General features: G+C 36.9%; 1 protein-coding gene across 1 annotated transcript; it reads left to right on the forward strand.

Moving 5' to 3' along the window:
* Positions 1 to 924: 924 nt before the first annotated feature.
* On the forward strand, positions 925 to 3,731 carry LOC103492046 (pentatricopeptide repeat-containing protein At5g66520-like). Its single transcript, XM_008452227.3, has 2 exons — positions 925 to 1,638; positions 2,462 to 3,731. Exons 1-2 carry the CDS (start codon positions 1,006 to 1,008, stop codon positions 3,656 to 3,658), a joined length of 1,830 nt encoding a protein of 609 aa, XP_008450449.2. The 5' UTR covers positions 925 to 1,005; the 3' UTR covers positions 3,659 to 3,731.
* Positions 3,732 to 24,019: the final 20,288 nt, after the last annotated feature.

Below are 24,019 nucleotides of genomic sequence, written 5' to 3' on the forward strand. Positions count from 1 at the left end.
ATTTTATTATCCAAATAAAATAATTATATTATCCTCCAAACTTAATTAATTACACAACCAAAATATAATTAATCAAGTTTCCTCAAATACATCCAATTAACACAACTCCAAAGCACCACCACCATTAGATATTTTCTTAATGTCTAATAAAATCAAATATTCATAAATCGCTTAATTCAAAACATCCAAAATTTCAATAACTACACTGAAGATAATAAAGTTAAATTCCAAATTTTGGGGCGTTACATTTTATTTCTATCGTCTTTCTTCTTTTCCTCTCTTTTTTTACGTCGTTTAAATTTGGTTAACCAAATCTAAACGATCGTGTACAAAAAATAGTAAAATCTAAAAGATTGTGTATAATGAATGTTGAAAAAAATCATCTACATTGGAGTAGCCGTAAAAGATAGTGTAAAAAAAGTAAACGACGACCATATAAAAAAAATAAACGATCGTGTAAAAAATATAAACAATAATGCACAAAAGAATTAAAAAGATTTGTTTACCAAATCTAAATAACCGTGTACCAAATTTTGAAAAAAAAATCGTTTATATTTGACTATCCCAATCTAAACGATCCTGTAACCAAATTTAAACGACCGTATAACCAAATTAAACAATGGTGTAACAAAATTAAACATTGTGTAACTAAATCTAAATGACCAAAATTTAAACGATCGTGTATCAAACAATAATCAAATCTAAACGATCATGTATAAATATATTACGTGTTGACGACGTGGTTGATGAGGCATTTTCAGTATTTTTTATTGTGGACGGTTTTCAAAATTGTTGTATAAATGGTAAATATTTTTACGATTTGTTAGATTTTTTAAAATACCCGAATATTAAAATTAACCCTGGTTTTTCTTTATGAAAAAGTGGAAAGAAGTATAAAATTTTAAATATTTTGTGTATATTGTTTTCACTAACACGGCGAAATGCAGGGCCGCCCTCAACGTGATATTCTTCAAGCTTCTTCGGTAAGTCCCTGTCTTCAGAAAAATGGTACGATGCGACTTTTTACTGGGTTCATGCAAATCATTTCGCCAAATCAAACAAGTTCATGCCCAATTGATCACCAGCGGCCTTATTCTACACCCAATCCCCACTAATAAACTCCTTAAACAACTTTCCTCAATATTCGCTCCAATTTCTTATGCCCACATGGTGTTCGACCATTTTCCTCAACCAGATCTCTTCCTCTACAACACCATTATCAAGGTCCTTGCATTTTCAACCACTTCTTCTGCTGATTCTTTCACGAGGTTTCGTTCTTTAATCCGCGAAGAAAGGTTAGTGCCCAATCAGTATTCCTTTGCATTTGCCTTCAAGGCTTGTGGCAGTGGTGTTGGGGTTCTGGAAGGGGAGCAAGTTCGTGTTCATGCTCTTAAACTTGGTCTGGAAAACAATCTGTTTGTGACGAATGCGTTGATTGGGATGTATGTGAATTTGGATTTTGTTGTGGATGCTAGAAAGGTGTTTGAATGGAGTCCTTATAGAGATATGTATTCCTGGAATATCATGCTTAGTGGGTATGCGAGATTGGGGAAAATGGATGAAGCTCGGCAGCTGTTTGATGAAATGCCTGAAAGGGATGTTGTGTCGTGGACAACAATGATTTCTGGTTGTCTTCAGGTAATTACATGAAAAACAGAAGTTCTTTCATTTTATTGTTTCAAATTTTTAGGCATGATTATAAGTTCGGGCTTTAAACTTCGAGGTTATGTTTTTCTGAAAATGTCCTTGTTTATGTTTATTTGGTCTTTACTTTTAAATTTTCTAATCATCCTTTCAACTGTCGATTTTTTGTCAATGATGGGAACTTATTGGAAAAAATTTTAGGTCAAGACCGTGTTTGGTCACCATTTCGATTTTAGTTATTGATTTTTGAAAGCTAGGCTTATTTTCTCTAAAATTAAGCTAAGGCCTTGTTTGATAACTATTTCAATTTTGGTTATTGGTTCTTGAAAGTTAAGCCTAAGAGTGGAATGTTTTGGAATATTCCAAAAATAAGAACTAAGTTTTAAAAACTGACTTTTTTTAGTTTAAAAAATTGGCTTGTGTCTGAAAATATTGTTACAAGTTAATTACTCAACAAGAAATCTAAAGATGGGATGAGTATAACCAAATGATTAACAAACAGTGGCGTAAGGGATAAGAGACAATCTTTATAAAAGTTTAAAAACCTTAGTAGAAGTTGTAATTTATCCAAAATCTTAACGTTATATGATTGTAGTTACTTCTTGACACAGTAATACTGTGCTGGTATACGCTATGCCATAGTGAGAAGCCATATTTACTTTCTTTGCGAGAGAGAAGTATTTTTCTGTCCCGTTTCCTCAAACTTGCCCCTGCATCCATGGGGATCAAATGGTAAGCAATTACTGAGTTTATTATGAATTGTGTTTAGTTCTACGTATTGCTTAAAAAAAATCTGAAACATGATCTTCATACATAGGTTGGTCATTTCATGGAAGCTTTGGATATCTTCCACAACATGCTGGCAAAAGGGATGAGCCCAAACGAACACACATTAGCCAGTGCCCTTGCTGCCTGTGCTAATCTTGTGGCATTGGATCAAGGAAGATGGATGCACGTTTATATTAAAAAAAACAATATTCAGATGAACGAGCGGTTGCTGGCCGGACTGATCGATATGTATGCAAAATGTGGAGAGTTAGAGTTTGCATCAAAGCTTTTCAACAGCAATCCACAGTTGATGCGAAAGGTTTGGCCTTGGAATGCCATGATTGGTGGGTTTGCTGTGCATGGAAAATCTAAGGAAGCAATTGAGGTTTTTGAACAAATGAAGATTGAAAAGGTTTCTCCCAATAAAGTTACATTTGTTTCATTGTTAAATGCTTGTAGTCATGGTAATAGAGTTAAGGAAGGAAGATACTATTTTGAATCAATGGTGAGTCATTACGGAGTCAAACCTGTGTTAGAGCATTACGGCTGTTTGGTCGATCTACTAGGACGTGCCGGGCGCTTGAAGGAAGCTGAAGAGATCATATCAAGTATGCATTTGACACCAGATGTTGCTATATGGGGTGCATTGCTTAGTGCTTGCAAAATCCATAAGGATGTTGAAATGGGAGAGAGAATTGGGAAAATTGTTAAAGAGTTGGATCCTAACCATCTGGGTTGCCATGTTCTATTAGCAAATATATATTCTTTGACCGGGAATTGGAATGAAGCAAGAACCTTAAGGGAGAAAATTGCAGTAAGTGGGAAAAAGAAAACTCCAGGTTGCAGCTCCATCGAGTTGAATGGGATGTTCCATCAATTTCTCGTCGGTGATCGGTCTCATCCTCAAACGAAACAACTCTATTTGTTCTTAGACGAGATGATCACCAAGTTGAAGATTGCTGGTTACGTCCCTGAATCCGGAGAAGTTTTGCTTGACATCGACGACAATGAAGACAGAGAAACAGCTTTGTTAAAGCACAGTGAGAAGTTAGCCATTGCCTTTGGGTTGATGAATACAACACCCAAAACCCCGATTCGTATTGTGAAGAACTTGAGAGTATGTAATGACTGTCATCTAGCGATAAAGTTCATTTCAAAGGTATATGATAGGGAGATTATCGTTAGGGATCGAATTCGATATCACCATTTTAAAGATGGAACTTGTTCGTGTAACGATTATTGGTAATGTATTTTGGTGTATGTGAAAATTGGTCATTTTCAATAGAAGCTAATCTGCATTTGCTAGACTTCTATATTAACTTCAGCTTCAAACTCTCAGCCTTTCATCATTCAGGTACATTTACTAGCAACTTCATTGCTTATATCCAAATGGAAAATCATTTTTCATATTTTTGTTCGTGGAAAATTAATGTAGCACCAAAAGTATTTGGCTTTTTATAGAGATTTGCATGCACATATAGGTTTTTAAATGGTCTAGACTTGCAAGTAATTGGTTTATTACTACTACCTTTTAAAGCATTGTTCTAAATGCACTAGGCTTAACCAAGCTAAACCATCATGCTTGCTTGAGTGATCCAACTCAAAATCCTAAATGCACCGTAAGGCTTAAATAAATGGACACCACTCCCCAAAATGTTGGGTGATAGGAGGAATAGCAAATTATAAAGAGAAGGTAAAAGGGAAAGTGACAGAAGTGTACGCTTACGAAAAAATCGTAATTTAGTTTTTTTCGATCAATCTCGGTCAACCTCGACTTGAGATTCTTCACAAATTTTAAAATACTATTTCAATGTAATTTATCGGTCGACCTCCATCGTGATTAACATCGAGATTATGTTTTTTATTTAAAAATAAAAAGATTTATCAAATGACTAAATTACTTTTGGAAGACGATATTCTCACAAAGCCCCAAACACTGTGTTCATTTAAGCTGAGACTGACTCGTTTTTAGTTTCTTTCCCTTTGGATCTCCAATTTTAATATTTGCTCCCTGAAATGTTGTATAAATTATCTAATTGGTTACCATTATGTTTAATTATTAACAAGTTATCATGCTCCCAAAAATATGAATTTGTGAGTACAATACCTTATTAATTAGTCCAAGTTATCATGCTCCCAAAAATATGAATTTGTGAGTACAATACCTTATTAATTAGTCCCCTTTGCAACAATTCTGGAGTGATGAATATTTGGTGTAGTGTTTGACATGACTTATTTGAGTTCTTTTTGATATCATTGTGGTGATCTTCTACCTCTTCTAAATCTTCCATTCTATCTCTTCAAAATCTTTCTTGATCTCACCTTGTCTTAATGATTCTCCATCATATATTAATAACTTTATGGTGGCTAAGTTGAATTGACGGCTAAATTTAAGAATATAAGTTGAGGTGGTTGTTGGTTGACTTATTTGATAGACATTCCATTAAATAGCTAACACAAATACAATGCATGTTAGTTTAAATCAACATTTTTTAAGGTTGTTCTTGCGGATGCTCCGAAAGAATAAAAGATTGTAAGCAAAATTATTCTAAAGTCAAAAGTCTACGAAGTGCACCTCATACTCAGTATTATGCGTTAAAACTCGGGGCAATTTCAATCGAGAATACCATGAGTAACTAATTATACTTAGGCAACATTGGTCTGAGATGCTTAAAATTCTTGTTCAATGTAATTTCTCGAGTCATCTCGATTAGGTACGACACTGAGATTGTGCATTTTATCAAATGACTAAAATACCCTTGGAAGCTCGAACTTTAAATACTCTCACAAAACCCTAAACCCTAAACACTTTGCTCATTTTGGTCGAGAACTAAACGAGATTGCTCCCAAGATCGAATGAATTTCTCTTATTTTTCTGTTAAATTTGAATAAGTGATCCCTGAACTCAAATATCTCAAGGTGAATTACTTTGAACTATTCCATAGTTTAGGGTTTAGTTTTTAGTTTATGTTTCTAGGCTTTAGTTTGAAATCTGAGATGGATGGGAAACATTTTAGTTGGTGTTATGATGTAGTTGGATGTGAACTAAAATTTAAGTTAAGGGTGGTGGTTTTGTTTAATGAATCTCGACAATTTCATTAATATGGGCACGTGCATATGAGGAATCTCGATCGAGATCTATGAAATTTTCTCGAGATTTATTCAAGGAGTCCTGAGATCTAATATGTTTCACATGCATTTTGTGGGGTAATCTCCTGGACAATTTTTCCTGAGATTAAACCAAGATACATTATAGAATGTATGTAAAACCCTTATCTCGTGGCATCCCTCTGCAATGTTGTCCGACTTCAATTGCTTAATCGTGTTGCTCTCAGCCGATAATGCCCCAAGATGGTCTCGAGATTTAACACAGAATATTGATTGTGCTTTGTTGTGTTAGATTTATTTTAAATATAATAGTATTATTAATGTGGCCCAATTGCATTATATGTTATTTATCTCTTTTGTGTCTATTATTTTATTAGGCCCACTAGGTTAAAAGATAATGCCTTAATTAAACATTATGATGGATGGTGTCTATAAATAGAACCTTAAGGATCGGTCGTCTCACTGCCTCATTACGTAATTTATTCTTCCCGTCAAGAAACCTAAATCTCCTAAAGAAAGGCAAGTGAGAGAAACACAATTCCTCAAGAAGATTATTCATGGATCAAGGTATGTTGTTCTTTATCTAAATTCAATTTGTAAAATTATCTAGTTCAAAGATCTTGGCAATTATTGTTATATACAATATTAGGATTTTATTGTATAATCATGAAACTAAAGTTTACATGTTACGCTTGTTTTTTTGTCTTGCAGATGCCTCTTGTCACAAAAATCAACTTTAAGGACTTTTTCTTGGTCAACTTGACATGTTGTTCGCACTTAGCAATGACAATGTCAAACATAGAAAAAAAAAAAGCTAACACCTATGCAGATACACATGTTCAGAAAATCCTATTTGGTCATTTCCTAGATGTGAAGCTGGTGTTCAATGGATTGCGCTTTGCCTCTACATCCTTTTGAAAGAGGTGGAAGACGAACCAGACGATGTTAATTATCTCTTTTAAATTACTCGACCAAAAGGTCTCCTTTGGGTGGGAGGATTATGATACCATCACGAAGTTGAGGTTTAGGCTGAGATGTCTCGTCCAGTTTGAAGAGGATAAGAGATTAAGGTACTTGTACGTGGACAATAGGTCTAGCATGAATAGGTCAGAGCTGGAAAAAGAGTACTCGACCCTAACTTTTGAGAGCGACGAGGATGTCGTGAAGTTGTTGCTCTTCTATTTCATTGAATTGGCCATGATGGAGAGGGAGATGAGACAACACACGGACTCGGCCATGTTAGGCCTCATGGATGACTTGGAGGATTTAGTAAGCTATGACTGAGGTGAGTTGATATGGATCGAGCGATCTTAGCTAGCTTGAAAGAGGCACTGAGGGAAAAAGTGACCATGCATAAGAATAAGCCACCAAACAAGAAGTCCCTGAAGTTCTATAGCCTATATGGCTTCCCTTTTGCCTTTCAGGTTAATAACTTAATTCTAGAAAATTAGGTTTTTTTTTAGTTATATCATTACAAGAATTTTCGTCTTCGTCGACGTAGAAAAACGTTGGCAGATCTTAAGAAAAACATCGATAGAGTTTCTACCGACGTTTTTTTTTGGCGTGGACACGTTTCGTGGCTGAAACATTGTCGTCATTTTCTTTGCTCATGTTGTTGATGTTGCGTCGGTAGAACTGTCCACACCAATTAAAGTTGCGAGCAAAAAAAGATATTTCTGGCCACGAAAAAAACGTCCGTTGAAAGGTACTTTTGTCGACGATCATCATCACGTCAGAAAAAATAGGTTTTCTGGTCACCAAAATGAATAAAAAGTATATTAAATACACAAAAAAAAATTGTTACCTCAGTCAGAAAGTCTTAAAAAAATAGTCATTCTCAGCTCCTTCAAACTACATAAACCTAAAAAAGGAACATTAAAATGAATAAGAACATAATAAATCTTAACTACTTGTTTCAAATGAATAAGTATAAAAACATCCAAAAACAAATGACATATGTACTTTAAGACAAAAAGTCTCATATGTTTCAAACCATCCAAAACCCCAAAAGAATGTCCTAAAAATGTTAAAACAAGATACAAATGGCCTAAGTGTGAATTTCAAACCCAAAATCAACCTAAAAAGCCCTCAAAAAGTGTCTAGATGACATTTTAACTCTTAAAACAACTATTACATGCCCCAAGTGCGACTTTGGAACTATAGTCTAACTGAAAAAATGTGTTAAAAAGTGTCTTAACTCTCAAAGCCGACCTACAAAACAAGTTTCAAATGCCTAAGTGTGATCACAAAATACAAAACCAACTACAATAAATCTAAAAATTGTCTAAGTGATACTTCTATAAACCATCCAAGAAGCTAAAAATATGTCATATACTTTAAATGTCATGTATGTTTCAAAACATCCAAAGACCTAAAAATTTCATAATTTTCCATCAAAACGGCAAGCTTAAAATCCTAAAAAAAAGTGAAGGTTCGAACAAGATGCAATTGGCTCAAGTGTCTAAGTGTTTAAGTGATACTTATACAGACCATCTAAAAACCTAATTGTGAAATGTCACTATGTGCATGATTGGCTAACGTAACTGCAGGATAGCCACAAAATATTTCAACTAAGTACGAAAGTAAATGTGAAATGTATGCATGATTGGCTATTGTAACTGTAGGATAGCCACACATAATATTAAAACATGTTTTAACAATATAATCTTTTAAATTTTAGTTTAGAAAAATTAAAACCTATGTTTTTGAAGGTGCGTTCTCTTCCTCTTCTTCTCTTAGATCCAACTTTTGTATCAGCTCACCTTCGTTCTCATTTTGCAAGTTCATGTTAACTTTTCATTTGCTTCTTTAAGGTATGTCATCTCATTCTTCTCTTTCTCACGTGTAGATGACACATTACTACTTAATGATTCACCACTTTTTGGGTTGACAGTTTGCATTGAGCAACTCCCTAATACAATTTTGCATGCCTTCACACTAAAGATCGTTTGAACACTAGCTTCAGTTGACTCTATAATGATTCGTTGCATTTCCATCTATATGAAAGATCTAGTTAAATTTAATATATTTAATAACACATGAATTTACTTATTTATGATAAAACAAATTTATGTATACATCTTTAACCTTATCATTGATCCATCTTTCTTTTTAATAAAAATGTGTTTAATGGAATACCTCTACCTCATCAACATCACAACTTTTTTTTTCTTTTTCTATAAAGAGAATGCAATTAAGATTACAAGAAAAACTCATACAATAGTACAAAAGATAATTAGAATGCATCATACCAATTCATGTCGAACTTAGAGAAATGACTTAGCCCTAGTGACATGGTTGAACTTGATAGCAGAGCGATTTCTTTTGTTTTTCTCTCATTTTTTCTTAGAACAAATACACAATATTTATGTAAAACAATTTGTTGAACTAAGAAAAACATACCTTCCATGCATCTATTTCCCATTTATCACACATGATGTTACAATCCTCACGTGTTATCTTGTTTGGTGGATTGGCACGAGCTTCAATAGGATAATCAAATTCACAGTAAAATTTGTACAAGCCTACTATGAATTCTCTAAAAGTATTATGCATTTTTTTCTTCCAAGTATTTTCTCACAACCATGTTAGTGGGGTCAAATTCAAAATGTGTCTGCATATTCAATAATATATGTATAAATGGACCACTTTTACATTTAAAATAGTATAAGAATGCATAAAAGAAACATAAACGTACCTCCAACCGATCAATCACTAGCTCCCTCACATCTATAGGTACCGCCTTCCAGTTCTCACAACTCAATGGCATAGTGTTTCGAACTGCAGTACCAATGACTAACGTAATTTTAGGGGCGAAAAAAGTTACTGGTTTTCCTTCCTCTTCGTTAATCTCTATTTTGATCTTTCCATGTTTTTCTACAAACTTGTCCAGTTCTATGTTTCAGCCATACCCTTTCACACCCCTTCCTCACTTTTTAGTTCGTGATTGAGATCCTAAAAGTAAAAAATATTTTAGATAATTCCAGTAACATATAAGAAATATACTTACATATCATATTAATACCTGATGGAGTGGAAGGATCAACTGGTGGAGTGTTTGTTTGTTCAACTTCAATCAATGCCAATTGTGCTTGATATAAACGTAATATTATGCAACAAAATCAACTATTAATGGTTAGATTTTAAAATAATTATGTCATAAGTAAATTTATTAAATATATAATATATACCCTTTATTCGTTACCATCTGAATCCGAAGATTCTAGTTGTTCAGGTTTTTCATTTATAAAGTCGTTATCGATTGAGGGCTGATCTTGATTATCTATCTTTTCATGATTAACAACAATATGCTAACCGTCACTTCTACAAAATTGGATATTATGTATGGATTCATTGACCCCAATTGAACTAGATGTTTCAAACAATAATTCAAGTCTATCATCTTCTAATTCTTCAACTTGTGGAACATCCCATACTTGTTTATTTTCGACAATTTGTACAATTTTCCAATTATTGCGGAGTTTTGAGTCGTCAATGTAGAAAACTTGCACACTTGAGTAGCTACATATGTATGGGTCATCAATGCACTAAAAACGGGAAGCATTGATTATTTTCAACCCTAAATCACAACAAAATTTGTTCTTCTTGACATTTTTAAAAAGACATACATGTCTACAGTTAGGATATTCTAAGTCCAAGACCTCTTGTAATACACCATAATAATTCGTTTCGTCGGTTTTGGTTTCTCCATATGTCATGATTCCACTATTCTGAGTAATGTGACAATTTTTAGGCTCTATTGAATGAAAACGTAATCCTTTTACAAAGCAACAACTATAAATGCGTACGTGATTAATAGTGTTGGAATTTATATCCTAAAACTCGTAGTTTATAGGTTAAAATTATATTATATTCAATAAAGTGGTTATTAAGGACTTATTAGTGAAAATATAATACTATAATCTTGAATCCAATTAACTAAAGTCCCAAAGCTATCTAATATAAACATGAACTTTATGTAGAGACATAAATGTGGATCAAGTTTGAGTTTACATCTCAAATGGTTGGATGCCTTATTCTGAAAACACTATAGATGTGGCTCGCTCTATAGTTAGTACAAACGATGTGATTCTGAATCGTTCATGTAAAGACATGGGAGTGGGGGTATCCTATGTAAAGAGTTTACACAATATTTGAACCATGAAATAGTCACTTTTAAGTTATAACACCGTTGACTATATAAACTGACTATTTCGACTATAATGACCTAAGTAACTTAATCTTAATCCTAAACTAATCTTAATCTTGAGCTAACTATGAACTTTTGTTCAAACGGTATTATCCTTAGATCTTCATAGGTGAGGGCAACTCAACGGCGCTGGCCCAATAAGCCTCCCATTTTAAGGGTAACACCGGATGGATGGCTAGGGACATAAAGTGCAAGACAAAATTCACTCCTACTCATTTTAGGGTTAGTAGATAGATTATTTCCTTAAGTACTAAATCCAAGTCTTGAACAAGGGATCCGCCCTCTCATTTGCCTAAGAGAGATTCGATTTATAGGTTATACCTTAAACCAAAGGTTCAATAGTGGATCAGTGGGACTTAAGAAACCAAATGTAGTCTTGGGGATAAACCGATATTTTGATCCAGCCGAGGTTACGAAAAACTTGTGAAGAATTAACTTACTGATCATGGTTATATCAGATGGACACAAATATATCTATAGTGAGGAGAGTGCAACTGTTGGACTTTAGTGGAATGACCTGTTAGTTAATGAATGTTGCTTAACTTAGTCTAAAAAGGTTTAACCAGTTAATCTCGAGTCGTTGGAGCCCATGATCTATAGGTCCATTAGGTTCCCCGCTAGTTCACATGGAACTAACTTAGAACAATATGTTGGAATAATTCGAATTGTTCGAATTAGTTAGAGAGAGAAACCACCGAATATATGTGATATAATCGTTGATTATAGAGTTTTATGTTTAAATGTGATTTAAATATTAAAAATATGAATACAGATTCATATTTGGAAGCTCGAAATTGATAGAAATGGTCAAAGTTCAAAAAAGTCAAAATGACTTTTAACTTTGAAAAGTCAAACTTTGACCGACTCTATATTCAAATGTGATTTGAATTCCAAAAAAATGAATAAGGATTCATGCTCATGAGTTTAGAATTTTTCAAGATGGACAAAATGGTAAAAAGTTAAAATGTTGACTTTTGACTTTAATGGTCAAATGACTAAAATGCCCTTGGACTAAGTTAGTGGGAAAATCAAACAAAATGTTCGATAATCCCACTAATTGATAGGTGGCTACATGAGCTATAAACACCTAACCCACTAAGTTTCACTAATTGTTAGTGGATTATTAGGTGTTGAGATTTAATAAACTAATTATATGCAATTTTGCATGTAATTAGTCTATAAAGAGGGTAATTTTCATTTTAAAGAAAAATTTGTCTCTTTTTTTAATTTTGAAGTACAAAATAAACCTAGTTTTCTCTCCCAAATCTCAACTTAATCTTCTCCTCCAGTTTTTATTCTTCTCTATTTTCTCCTTCACTTAACGGGTCCCACAACCCGGTTCTAAGTTCGACGAATAGCAGGTCAACACTAGCGATAGTCCCGATTCTTGAACGTAAGGAGAATTCCAGAAGTTGAGAAGCTACAAAGGTAAGTACTTTTATTAACCCTAACTAATGTTATTAAGGTTGTACTTAAGCATGTTAACTTCTAAAGTAGTTTAGATGCATCTAGAGTAATTTTTTATCCATACTTTCGTTGCACATGTCTCGATTTTCCATCAAATAGGCCCCAAAGCTATGGAGTAAAGATAATCAGATGCTTCTCCTCTTTCACGTAATGAATACATCTACATAATGGTATGTAGGTTAGAATAACTACTAATAGCTCCATAGGAAAACAATATACTTTGAAGATGAGAAAAACATTTACATGTGTTTTAAACAAATCGAGAAATTCTAATTGGTGCCTTCTAAATAAATCTAATCCATCATCTCCTCTGGTATTTATCAAGCTCAAATGTTCGCTACTTAGTAATCATATCAAACGTTAAAAAGAATTTTGACTTAGTCATATATAATATATGAACTGATAAGTAAATGATTATACAAAATGTACCTGCGATACGATTCCATTTGAGAACAGTTGTTCAGAACATACCAATGGTACATTCTTTTCTCACCTTCAGATAGTGTCCTCATGTAAATACCCAACTCCTTATACTAAGCTAAGGTCATTACTAATTAAAAAGATAATAAAATTCCTTAAATAAAAAAAATATAAAAATGAAACAAAACCTCAAATACTTATTAAATTCATAAACAAATGTTTTAAAGATAAAATTGAACAAAATCCTAACTCGGGCCTATCTAGTTTTTAAAGATAAATAAATAAAATAAAATAAAATAATGCATGAAATCCAATGACATGAAGACGAAGCGAAAAGAGATCCCTATGGCTCGCCACGATCACTTCTTGTCATTTGCCAGCTTTCCTTGGCTCTTACCTCTACCTCTGCCTATAAAATTAAACAAGAAAGAGTAGGTATAAAAATATACTCAGTAAGTGACGCACTACTAATCCCGCTAGGTGTATGTTAACTTCCTATTAGAGTCTTGTAAAGGTAGTACCCCTGAACTAGCACGTTCCCAAACATATGCAATCTGTGGTCCCGTAGGAACATATCTGGCCCTCGGTGAACCTGAAGGAACACCTAGGATAAACTGGTCTTTAGTGTACCCGAAAGAAACACTAACACGATTAGGCAGTGAGTGACCCCATCGAATTACTCATAATCATATTTATGTCAATGTCATAATAGACTGGTGATCCCGTCGGACTACACAGTCATAAAAGGTGGTGATCCCGAGGGACACCCATGTGGGTATGACTCTAATAGATGAAGCTAACAGTGCACCCTATCCATAGCATGTAACGTGTCATAACATTATCATAAACATGGTATAACATAACAATCAAAGCATACTTATCCAAATATCTTAATCATAAACATAACACAGTCGTCCTCATCAACATACTACTAGTCATAACATAACATCAGTCATCAGCATCAATCATCATTATAATGTAAGTAATCATAAATAACATCAAGTTATGCAATTTAGCTATCGTCCATGCATAACCATACACATATGCGATCTCTTAATTTCAGTCGAAAGTCTAGTAGTAGAATCTCTTACCTGGAGATTAGTTAAACCGAGATTTTCTTAACAGTCGTGGTCAAACAGTTAGGTCGGGCGATCGACTGATGGAGCGATTGACGAACGGAAGCAGAGGGCGTGCGCGACGGAGGTAAGCAGTGGCAGAAGTAAGCGGCGGCTAAGGTTTCCTTGTTGAGTAATTAGTGTTTCTTTGAGAAGATGATGGTTAACCTATTTAATAAAAATAAATCCTTTTATTTTTATTTTTCCTTTTTCTCTTTCCCAAAATCTTCACACTCTCTCTCTCTCTTTATTTAAAATCCACTAAATCTTCTTTTTAAACTTAAATTTCCCTCTCTCTCCAATCTAATCACCCTTAACTTTAAAAAATAATTATCCTTACCTAATTATATTATCCACATAATATAATTACTTCAACTTTAAAAAATCCATTAATTATACAATCAATTATATAATTAATCAAATTTTTTCAAATACAACCAAACCCTCATAAACTCCAAACACTACAACAATTAGATATTTTTCTAATATCTAAAAAAAAATTACAATCTTCATAAATCAAATAAATCAACCAAAAACACCCAAAATTATAAAATTTTAAACTTAAGTTAATTAAAAATAAATTACCTTAAATTTTGGGGTGTTACACCTAAAAACTAACCCCTCAATTAGTCAAACATTTTGTTTAAATACATCAAAGTCCCCATAACCAAGTTGTCTGTTTATTGAGTCATCATTCCGTGGATTCTTATTGAACCTTGTCTCTATTCTTGTTAGATACCTCGAGTAGAAGGTCAAACATTCATTCATAATGAATGCTTTTGCTTTGGAACCCTCAAGGTGAGCTTTGTTCTGTACATATTGTTTTAACGTTTCCAAGCTTCTCTCTATAGGATACATCCAACTATAGCTTATTGGACCAACAATCTTTGTCTCGGCCGGTAAATGAATTGCATCATGTGTCATTACATTAAAAAATGTAGATTATGAGCACAATATTGCTTCCAAATGATTCAAGTCGCTGATACGTATTGTCTTTCGCACAGAGATCATGAAAAAAATTACATAACTCAACTATAGTTGTACACACATCCTTATATAAGTATGTTTGTACATCAATGGGAATAATTAATTGGAGTAAAATGTGAGAGTCACGAGTCTTCAGTCCCCATAATTTTCCTATCACTGACACTCACACATCGTGATATGTTTGAGACAAATCCATCAAAAAATTTAGTTGATTTCAAGAACTTACAAAAGTCTATTCTTTCGCTACCAGTTCATGTATTCATATCATGTGGTTTTATCAACTTAGTTCCTTGCCTTTGCAATTGTAATTTCTTTTGTATATTCAACTCTTCTAGATCTAAACGGGCATTGATTATGTCCTTTGTTTCACCATCAATATTTAATAAAGTGCCAAGCAAGTTGTCATAAACATTTTTTCCAATATGCATGGCATACAACTTGTAACGCTCCGAAAATTTAAGGTAAAATTTTTCTCGTTTTATGTAAAGTGTAAGTTGATATAATAATAATATAATATTAATTATATTATTATTATTAATATTTATTTTATTTGTTATAATATTAATATTAGAATTATTATTATTATTTAATAATATAGTAATATTATTAAACAATGACATTATTATTACATAATATTAAATTATTATTTATTTAATGTTAATATTATTAATATATTATTATTATTACTGTATTATCATTATTATTTTTATTTAATATATATATTATTATTTATTTTAAATTATTTAATATTAATAATTTTAATATTTATTTATACTTATTTTGTTTATATATATATATATATATATTTTAAAAAAAAAAAGAGAGAAAAGGAACCCTAGGAGATGCGCGCCGCCCACCCCCCCCCCCCCCCCCCCGATTTTCTTCTTCTTTTCTTCTCCCTTCCACGCCCGACGCCCGACGCCGCCGTTCCTCCTTCTCCATCTTCTTCATCTCTTCTCCATCCGACAACGCCCCACTGCCCCACTGCCCTCTTCAATCTTCTCCTTATTCTCCAACAGCGCCAGCACTGCCGCCTCCATCTCCGTCGGTGTGCGTAGCCTCGCCGGACGTTCGCCGCGGCCTCCATCCAGTTTCGTTTCGCCTCCAACCACCTACAGCCGACGCTTCTCTCTCTCTCTCCGTTTCTGCCACCACCGTCATCCCCTCCGTCATCAGCTCGTGTTTCCGACGCCGACAGAGCACAGAGGGAAGCGCCGTCGTCGCCGGAAGGAAAAAGGGATACGCGAGTCGTGAGGTGAAGCCGACCCGACCCGGTTCCAAGCTGACCCGACCCGAAACCACTTCCAGCCGAGCCGAGCGAGCCGAACCAAGCCGAGCGAGCCGAACCAAGCCGAGCCGCGAGCCGAGTGAGCCGAGCCGCGAGCCGAACCAAGCCGAGCCGCGACCCGAGTGAGCCGAGCCGCGAGCCGAACCAAGCCGAGCCGAGCCGAGCCGAGCCGAGAACCAAGCCTAGCCGAGCCGAGCCGAGCCGAACCGAGCCGAGCCACCTAAGCCTTCCTTCCTCCATTTCGGTTCACGGTGAGGCTTCAGTAAGGATTGTTTTGATGAATTCCCTAATGTTACCTCGTCCGATTCGAGTTTGAATGTTGGATTAAGTTATGGCCCTACTTTTCTCCCTTGAAGATAGTACAGAGTTGAGGCTTAAGTTCTCGGGTTCCGCGGCAGGCCTGGTTGGAGATAGCTTCCTTTCCTTGGGTAAGTCAACGGATGTCGCTTCCGACCTTTTTAAACGACTTCTACTAAAGTCATCATCTGGGTCGTTGCTTATTCGGGACCAGGACCTGCTTTAAGTGCAGGCAAGAGGGTCATACAGCTGATAGATGCCCGTTGAGACTCACGGGGATCGCGCAGAATCAGGGAGCAGGTGCTCCACATCAGGGTAGAGTCTTTGCTACCATCAGGACTGAGGCTGAGAAGGCAGGCACAGTAGTGACAGGTACGCTCCCAGTGTTGGGGCATTACGCCTTAGTTTTGTTTGATTCGGGTTCGTCGCATTCTTTTATCTCGTCCGCATTTGTGTCGCATGGCCGCTTAGAGGTAGAACCCTTACACCATGTTCTATCAGTATCTACTCCTTCCGGGGAATGTATGTTGTCGAGGGAAAAGGTGAAAGCATGCCAGATTGAGATAGCAGGCCACGTGATTGAAGTAACGCTGATAGTTCTGGATATGCTGGACTTTGATGTAATCCTGGGTATGGATTGGTTGGCCGCTAACCACGCCAGCATAGATTGTTCACGTAAGGAGGTAACGTTTAACCCTCCCTCGATGGCCAGTTTTAAATTTAAGGGAGGAGGGTCAAAGTCGTTGCCTAAGGTAATCTCAGCCATCAGGGCCAGTAAACTGCTCAGTCAGGGTACTTGGGGTATCTTAGCAAGCGTGGTGGATACTAGAGAGGTCGATGTATCCCTGTCGTCAGAACCGGTGGTGAGGGACTATCCGGACGTTTTTCCTGAGGAACTTCCAGGGTTACCTCCGCACAGGGAGGTTGAGTTTGCCATAGAGTTGGAGCCGGGCACGGTTCCTATATCCAGAGCCCCTTACAGAATGGCCCCCGCAGAATTGAAAGAACTGAAGGTACAGTTACAGGAATTGCTTGATAAGGGATTCATTCGACCGAGCGTGTCACCTTGGGGTGCGCCGGTCTTATTCGTTAAGAAGAAGGACGGATCGATGCGTCTGTGCATTGACTATAGGGAGTTGAACAAAGTAACCGTAAAGAACAGATATCCCTTGCCCAGGATTGACGATCTATTTGACCAGTTACAGGGAGCCACAGTGTTCTCTAAGATTGATCTTCGGTCGGGATACCATCAGCTGAGGATTAAGGATGAGGATGTACCGAAGACAGCATTTCGTTCCAGATATGGACACTACGAGTTTATTGTGATGTCTTTTGGTTTGACGAATGCTCCGGCAGTATTTATGGACTTGATGAACAGAGTGTTTAGGGAGTTCCTAGATACTTTTGTGATCGTGTTTATCGACGATATCATGATATACTCCAAGACGGAGGCCGAACACGAGGAGCATTTACGTATGGTTTTGCAAACACTTCGGGATAATAAATTGTATGCAAAGTTCTCGAAATGCGAGTTTTGGCTGAAGCAGGTGTCCTTTCTGGGCCACGTGGTTTCTAAGGCTGGAGTCTCTGTGGATCCAGCTAAGATAGAGGCAGTCACCGGTTGGACCCGACCTTCCACAGTCAGTGAGGTTCGTAGCTTTCTGGGTTTAGCAGGCTATTATCGACGGTTTGTGGAGAACTTTTCTCGTATAGCTACTCCTCTTACTCAGTTGACCAGAAAGGGAGTTCCTTTTGTTTGGAGCAAGGCATGTGAGGACAGTTTCCAGAACCTTAAACAGAAGCTAGTTACCGCACCGGTTCTTACTGTACCTGATGGTTCTGGCAGTTTCGTGATTTATAGTGATGCTTCCAAGAAGGGTCTGGGTTGTGTTTTGATGCAGCAGGGTAAGGTGGTCGCTTATGCGTCTCGTCAGTTGAAGAGTCATGAGCAGAACTACCCTACACATGATCTAGAGTTGGCAGCAGTGGTTTTTGCTTTGAAAATATGGAGGCATTATTTATATGGTGAAAAGATACAGATATTCACAGATCATAAGAGCTTGAAATCCTTCTTTACTTAGAAAGAATTGAATATGAGACAGCGAAGGTGGCTTGAGTTAGTGAAGGATTACGATTGTGAGATACTGTATCATCCAGGCAAGGCAAATGTGGTAGCTGATGCTCTTAGTAGGAAGGTGTCACATTCAGCAGCACTTATTACCCGGCAGGCCCCATTGCATCGGGATCTCGAGCGGGCTGAGATTGCAGTGTCAGTGGGGGCAGTTACTATGCAGTTAGCCCAGTTGACGGTACAGCCGACTTTGAGGCAGAGGATCATTGATGCTCAGAGTAACGATCCTTATCTGGTTGAGAAACGTGGCCTAGCAGAGGCAGGGCAAACGGCTGAGTTCTCGTTATCCTCTGATGGTGGACTGTTGTTTGAGAGACGCCTCTGTGTTCCGTCAGATAGTGCGGTTAAGACAGAATTATTAGCTGAGGCTCACAGTTCCCCATTTTCTATGCACCCAGGTAGTACGAAGATGTACCAGGACCTCAAGCGGGTTTATTGGTGGCGTAACATGAAGAGAGAAGTAGCAGAATTTGTTAGTAAATGCTTGGTGTGTCAGCAGGTTAAGGCACCAAGGCAGAAACCAGCGGGTTTATTACAACCCTTGAGCATACCGGAATGGAAGTGGGAGAACGTGTCCATGGATTTCATTACAGGGCTACCGAGAACTCTGAGGGGATTTACAGTGATTTGGGTTGTGGTGGACAGACTTACTAAATCAGCGCACTTCGTTCCGGGTAAATCCACCTATACTGCTAGTAAGTGGGCACAGTTGTACATGTCTGAGATAGTGAGATTACATGGAGTGCTAGTGTCGATTGTTTCTGATAGAGATGCCCGTTTCACTTCCAAATTTTGGAAGGGTTTGCAGACTGCTATGGGCACGAGGTTGGACTTTAGTACGGCTTTCCATCCACAGACTGACGGTCAGACTGAGCGTCTGAACCAGGTTTTAGAGGATATGTTGCGAGCGTGTGCATTAGAATTTCCAGGTAGCTGGGACTCCCACTTACATTTGATGGAATTTGCTTATAATAACAGTTATCAGGCTACTATTGGCATGGCACCGTTTGAGGCCCTGTACGGCAGATGTTGTAGATCCCCGGTTTGCTGGGGTGAGGTAGGTGAACAGAGATTGATGGGTCCTGAGTTAGTTCAGTCTACTAACGAAGCGATTCAGAAGATTAGATCACGCATGCATACCGCTCAGAGTAGACAGAAGAGTTATGCAGATGTGAGGCGGAAGGACCTTGAGTTTGAGATAGGGGATAAGGTATTCTTAAAGGTAGCACCTATGAGAGGTGTCTTGCGTTTTGAAAGGAGGGGAAAATTGAGTCTAAGGAGGGAAGAATGTAACGCTCCGAAAATTTAAGGTAAAATTTTTCTCGTTTTATGTAAAGTGTAAGTTGATATAATAATAATAGAATATTAATTATATTATTATTATTATTATTTATTTTATTTGTTATAATATTAATATTAGAATTATTATTATTATTTAATAATATAGTAATATTATTAAACAATGACATTATTATTACATAATATTAAATTATTATTTATTTAATGTTAATATTATTAATATATTATTATTATTACTGTATTATCATTATTATTTTTATTTAATATATATATTATTATTTATTTTAAATTATTTAATATTAATAATTTTAATATTTATTTATACTTATTTTGTTTATATATATATATATATATATATTTTAAAAAAAAAAGAGAGAAAAGGAACCCTAGGAGACGCGCGCCGCCCACCCCCCCCCCCCCCCCCCCCCCCGATTTTCTTCTTCTTTTCTTCTCCCTTCCACGCCCGACGCCCGACGCCGCCGTTCCTCCTTCTCCATCTTCTTCATCTCTTCTCCATCCGACAACGCCCCACTGCCCTCTTCAATCTTCTCCTTATTCTCCAACAGCGCCAGCACTGCCGCCTCCATCTCCGTCGGTGTGCGTAGCCTCGCCGGACGTTCGCCGCGGCCTCCATCCAGTTCCGTTTCGCCTCCAACCACCTACAGCCAACGCTTCTCTCTCTCTCTCCGTTTCTGCCACCACCGTCATCCCCTCCGTCATCAGCTCGTGTTTCCGACGCCGACAGAGCACAGAGGGAAGCGCCGTCGTCGCCGGAAGGAAAAAGGGATACGCGAGTCGTGAGGTGAAGCCGACCCGACCCGGTTCCAAGCTGACCCAACCCGAAACCACTTCCAGTCGAGCCGAGCGAGCCGAACCAAGCCGAGCGAGCCGAACCAAGCCGAGCCGCGAGCCGAGTGAGCCGAGCCGCGAGCCGAACCAAGCCGAGCCGCGAGCCGAGTGAGCCGAGCCGCGAGCCGAACCAAGCCGAGCCGAGCCGAGCCGAGCCGAGCCGAGCCGAGAACCAAGCTGAGCCGAGCCGAGCCGAGCCGAGCCGAGCCGAACCGAGCCGAGCCACCTAAGCCTTCCTTCCTCCATTTCGGTTCACGGTGAGTCTTCGGTAAGGATTGTTTTGACGAATTCCCTAATGTTACCTCGTCCGATTCGAGTTTGAATGTTGGATTAAGTTATGGCCCTACTTTTCTCCCTTGAAGATAGTACATAGTTGACGCTTAAGTTCTCGGGTTCCGAGGCAGGCCTGGTTGGAGATAGCTTCCTTTCCTTGGGTAAGTCAACGGATGTCGCTTCCGACCTTTTTAAACGACTTCTACTAAAGTCATCAACTAAAACTTTCGTGTTTCGTTAGGTGGATCTGTCGAGCGTGGATTTCGATCGAGGGGCATAACCGAGTATCAGGTAAGGGTTTTCCTACTACTGGACCCCGAATCCAGACAGAAAACGTAGTAATCCACAGGGGATTACACGTTAGTGACTGTACTGAATAACTGTATGCGTGTTGACTGTTAAGTACTGTTATTATATTTGTCTGATGTAAATATACTGTGACTGCGAGTTGTGGATTGAGATTTTATGTTGATGGACCTTGAAGTTACGGTTCAGTATGTAGTAAAACACTGGTCTGGATGTGGTTCATGGAATTTGGACGGGGATGGACAGTGAGTCCGGTTTTGATTGGTTAGTCGATTGGACCTAGGGTTTTCTCTATTGGTGTGCGAATCGGTAATGCATATAGCAACTGAGGGTGTAGATGTTTAAACCTATACTATCTGACTGACAAAGCCTATGGCGGGACTGTGATATGAATGCCGTTGGGAAGTGACTGATGTAGACAGTTTAGTTTGGACTGAGGGGTAACGGTTAGCTTCATCTATGGGGTAGTGTGCCTTACGGATATGTGCGCCCTTCGGGAGCACTAGACTGATATGTGCATCCTTCGGGAGCACTAGACTGATATGTGCATCCTTCGGGAGCACTAGACTGATATGTGCGTCCTTCGGGGGCACTAGACTGATATGTGCGTCCTTCGGGAGCACTAGACTGATATGTGCATCCTTCGGGCGCACTAGACTGATATGTGCATCCTTCGGGAGCACTAGACTGATATGTGCATCCTTCGGGAGCACTAGACTGATATGTGCATCCTTCGGGAGCACTAGACTGTTATGTAGGGTACCCCCGAATAGGAAGTTAACTGTTGTCCCCTAACGGGCCCAGTAGTGGGTCCCTTACTGGGTATGTTTATACTCACCCTTTCTCTTTTAAACTTTTCAGGTAAGGGCACAGCGAGGGGCAGACCGACGAGAGGCAGGAAGGACGCGTGAAGGCCATATGGACGCGTCTGGTTTTCTTATCGCTTCCGCTATGTATTTTGTCAGAATATTTTGACTTGTGATTTTGAACTGGTGACTTGATATTTTATTTTGTGACTTTTTGATTATTTAAAATAGGGCCCGAAACTGTCTTTTGTAAGATTTTTAATGTTTTAATGAATCGTAACTGGTCCGTTTTAAATTTTATGTTGAATGGTCGAGTTTTGGTGTTTGGTAGTGACCTCAGCTTAGTCCGGAAAGTTGGGTCGTTACACAACTTATGCCTCAAAAGAAGTTTAGACCAATACAGAAGTTGAAAGAATATATTTTTCTTATTCCAATTAATAGTACACTTTCTTTTCTTATTTGTCTTGAATGAATGCTTACTTCACACTGAAAAGTTGATGAAGTTTATTTGCCGTAAGATCTCATCTCCACTAATAGTTAGTGGAATATTAGGTGTTGAGATTTAATAAACTAATTACATCTCCACTAATTTAAAGGCAATTTTTCAAAATTTGGAAGACTTTTTGGCAAAATTATACTCTAATTTCATTTAATTATGACTTTTTAAGTATGTTATGCACTAATTAGTTTAGTTGCATTTACAGTAAAGTTCAATCTTTATTTCCACTGCGCAGGTTTTGTATTCTATTACTTTTTGGTTTTGTTACATAGCCCATAAATATTTTGCTGCTTTGATATTTATGAAAATTTCATTTATAAAAATAAAATAAAATATATGGGACATTTTTAAACATAGTAAAATAAACTAAAATATTTACAATATATAGCAAAATTTTGGATTCTATCAATGATAGACACTTATAAACTTCTATTACTATCTATCAATATGATTGATAAAAGCATATTAGTGTCTAATCTCAACTTTTACTATATGTTGTAAGTATTTTGTCAAATTTGTCATTTTTGACAATTCCCCTAAATCAATAAAAAGAGATTTTTTAGAAAATAGAACAAACCGGAAAATATTTTATATTGTGTAGAAAAATTTTAAAAATGAAAAAAGCTCACAGGCTCACAACGGGAAATACCAAAAAATGCCTCAGTCAACACACGATCAATCGGCCACAATTCTTCTTGTAAATAATCATGATACGCGATCGTGTGGGAAATGATACACGATTGTATAGGTAGTATCAACATCGACCACAGGTGCGCATGTAATTCTTCTTTTAAACGATCATGAACCAAGATCGATCGTAGTACTCGATCGAGTACCAAGAGCTAAATGATCGTGTACAAAATCAAAACGATCTTGCTTCATGATTGTGTACCAAGATCATTTATATTTAGTACAAGATCATGAACCAATATCATTTAGATTTGGTACACGATCATGTACCAATATCGTTTAGATTTGGTACACGATCATGTACCAATATCTAAACGATTTTTGTTTAAGATCATGTACCAAGATCTTTTACATTTGGTACATGATCTTGAACCAAGATCGTTTAGATCTTAATACACGATCGTTTATATCTAGAAGAGGAAATATACGAGAGATAATGAAGATCCTTTACCAAGTGAAAATTCGAAGAAGTAAAAAAAGAACGAAAAAAAATATGAGAGAAGACGAAGAAGGAAGAAATTCTAGAAGAGAAAATGAAGAACTCACGAACAAGAACAAGTGGGAAATGAAAAAGAAGTAATAATATGAAGAAATTAATAATATGAAGATGAGATAAAAAAAATCAAAAAGAAGAAAAAGAAAAAGAAGTAAAAAGTCATCTGCAATATTCAAGGACAAACTTGGAATTCCTGAAAATATCATATGGGCTTTTTTATTTTGTTAGGCAGGCCGTAAATATTTTGGTGTTTTGTTATATGAAAATTAACCTAAATAAAAGTAAATATATATAAAAAAGGACAAAACATGGTATCTACACCTTGCATTCACTTTTTATATATTTATGATGATATTTAAATGTTAAT

Source organism: Cucumis melo, chromosome 2 (assembly GCF_025177605.1).
Source record: "Cucumis melo cultivar AY chromosome 2, USDA_Cmelo_AY_1.0, whole genome shotgun sequence".
NCBI classification, from domain to species: Eukaryota; Viridiplantae; Streptophyta; class Magnoliopsida; order Cucurbitales; family Cucurbitaceae; genus Cucumis; species Cucumis melo.

Excerpts from the sequence above, each read along its gene's own strand:
- LOC103492046 (XM_008452227.3), top strand. The coding sequence starts at position 1,006 with ATGGTACGATGCGACTTTTTACTGGGTTCATGCAAATCATTTCGCCAA. Across the intron at positions 1,639-2,461 it reads TGATTTCTGGTTGTCTTCAG|GTTGGTCATTTCATGGAAGC; the intron begins GTAATTACATGA and ends CTTCATACATAG.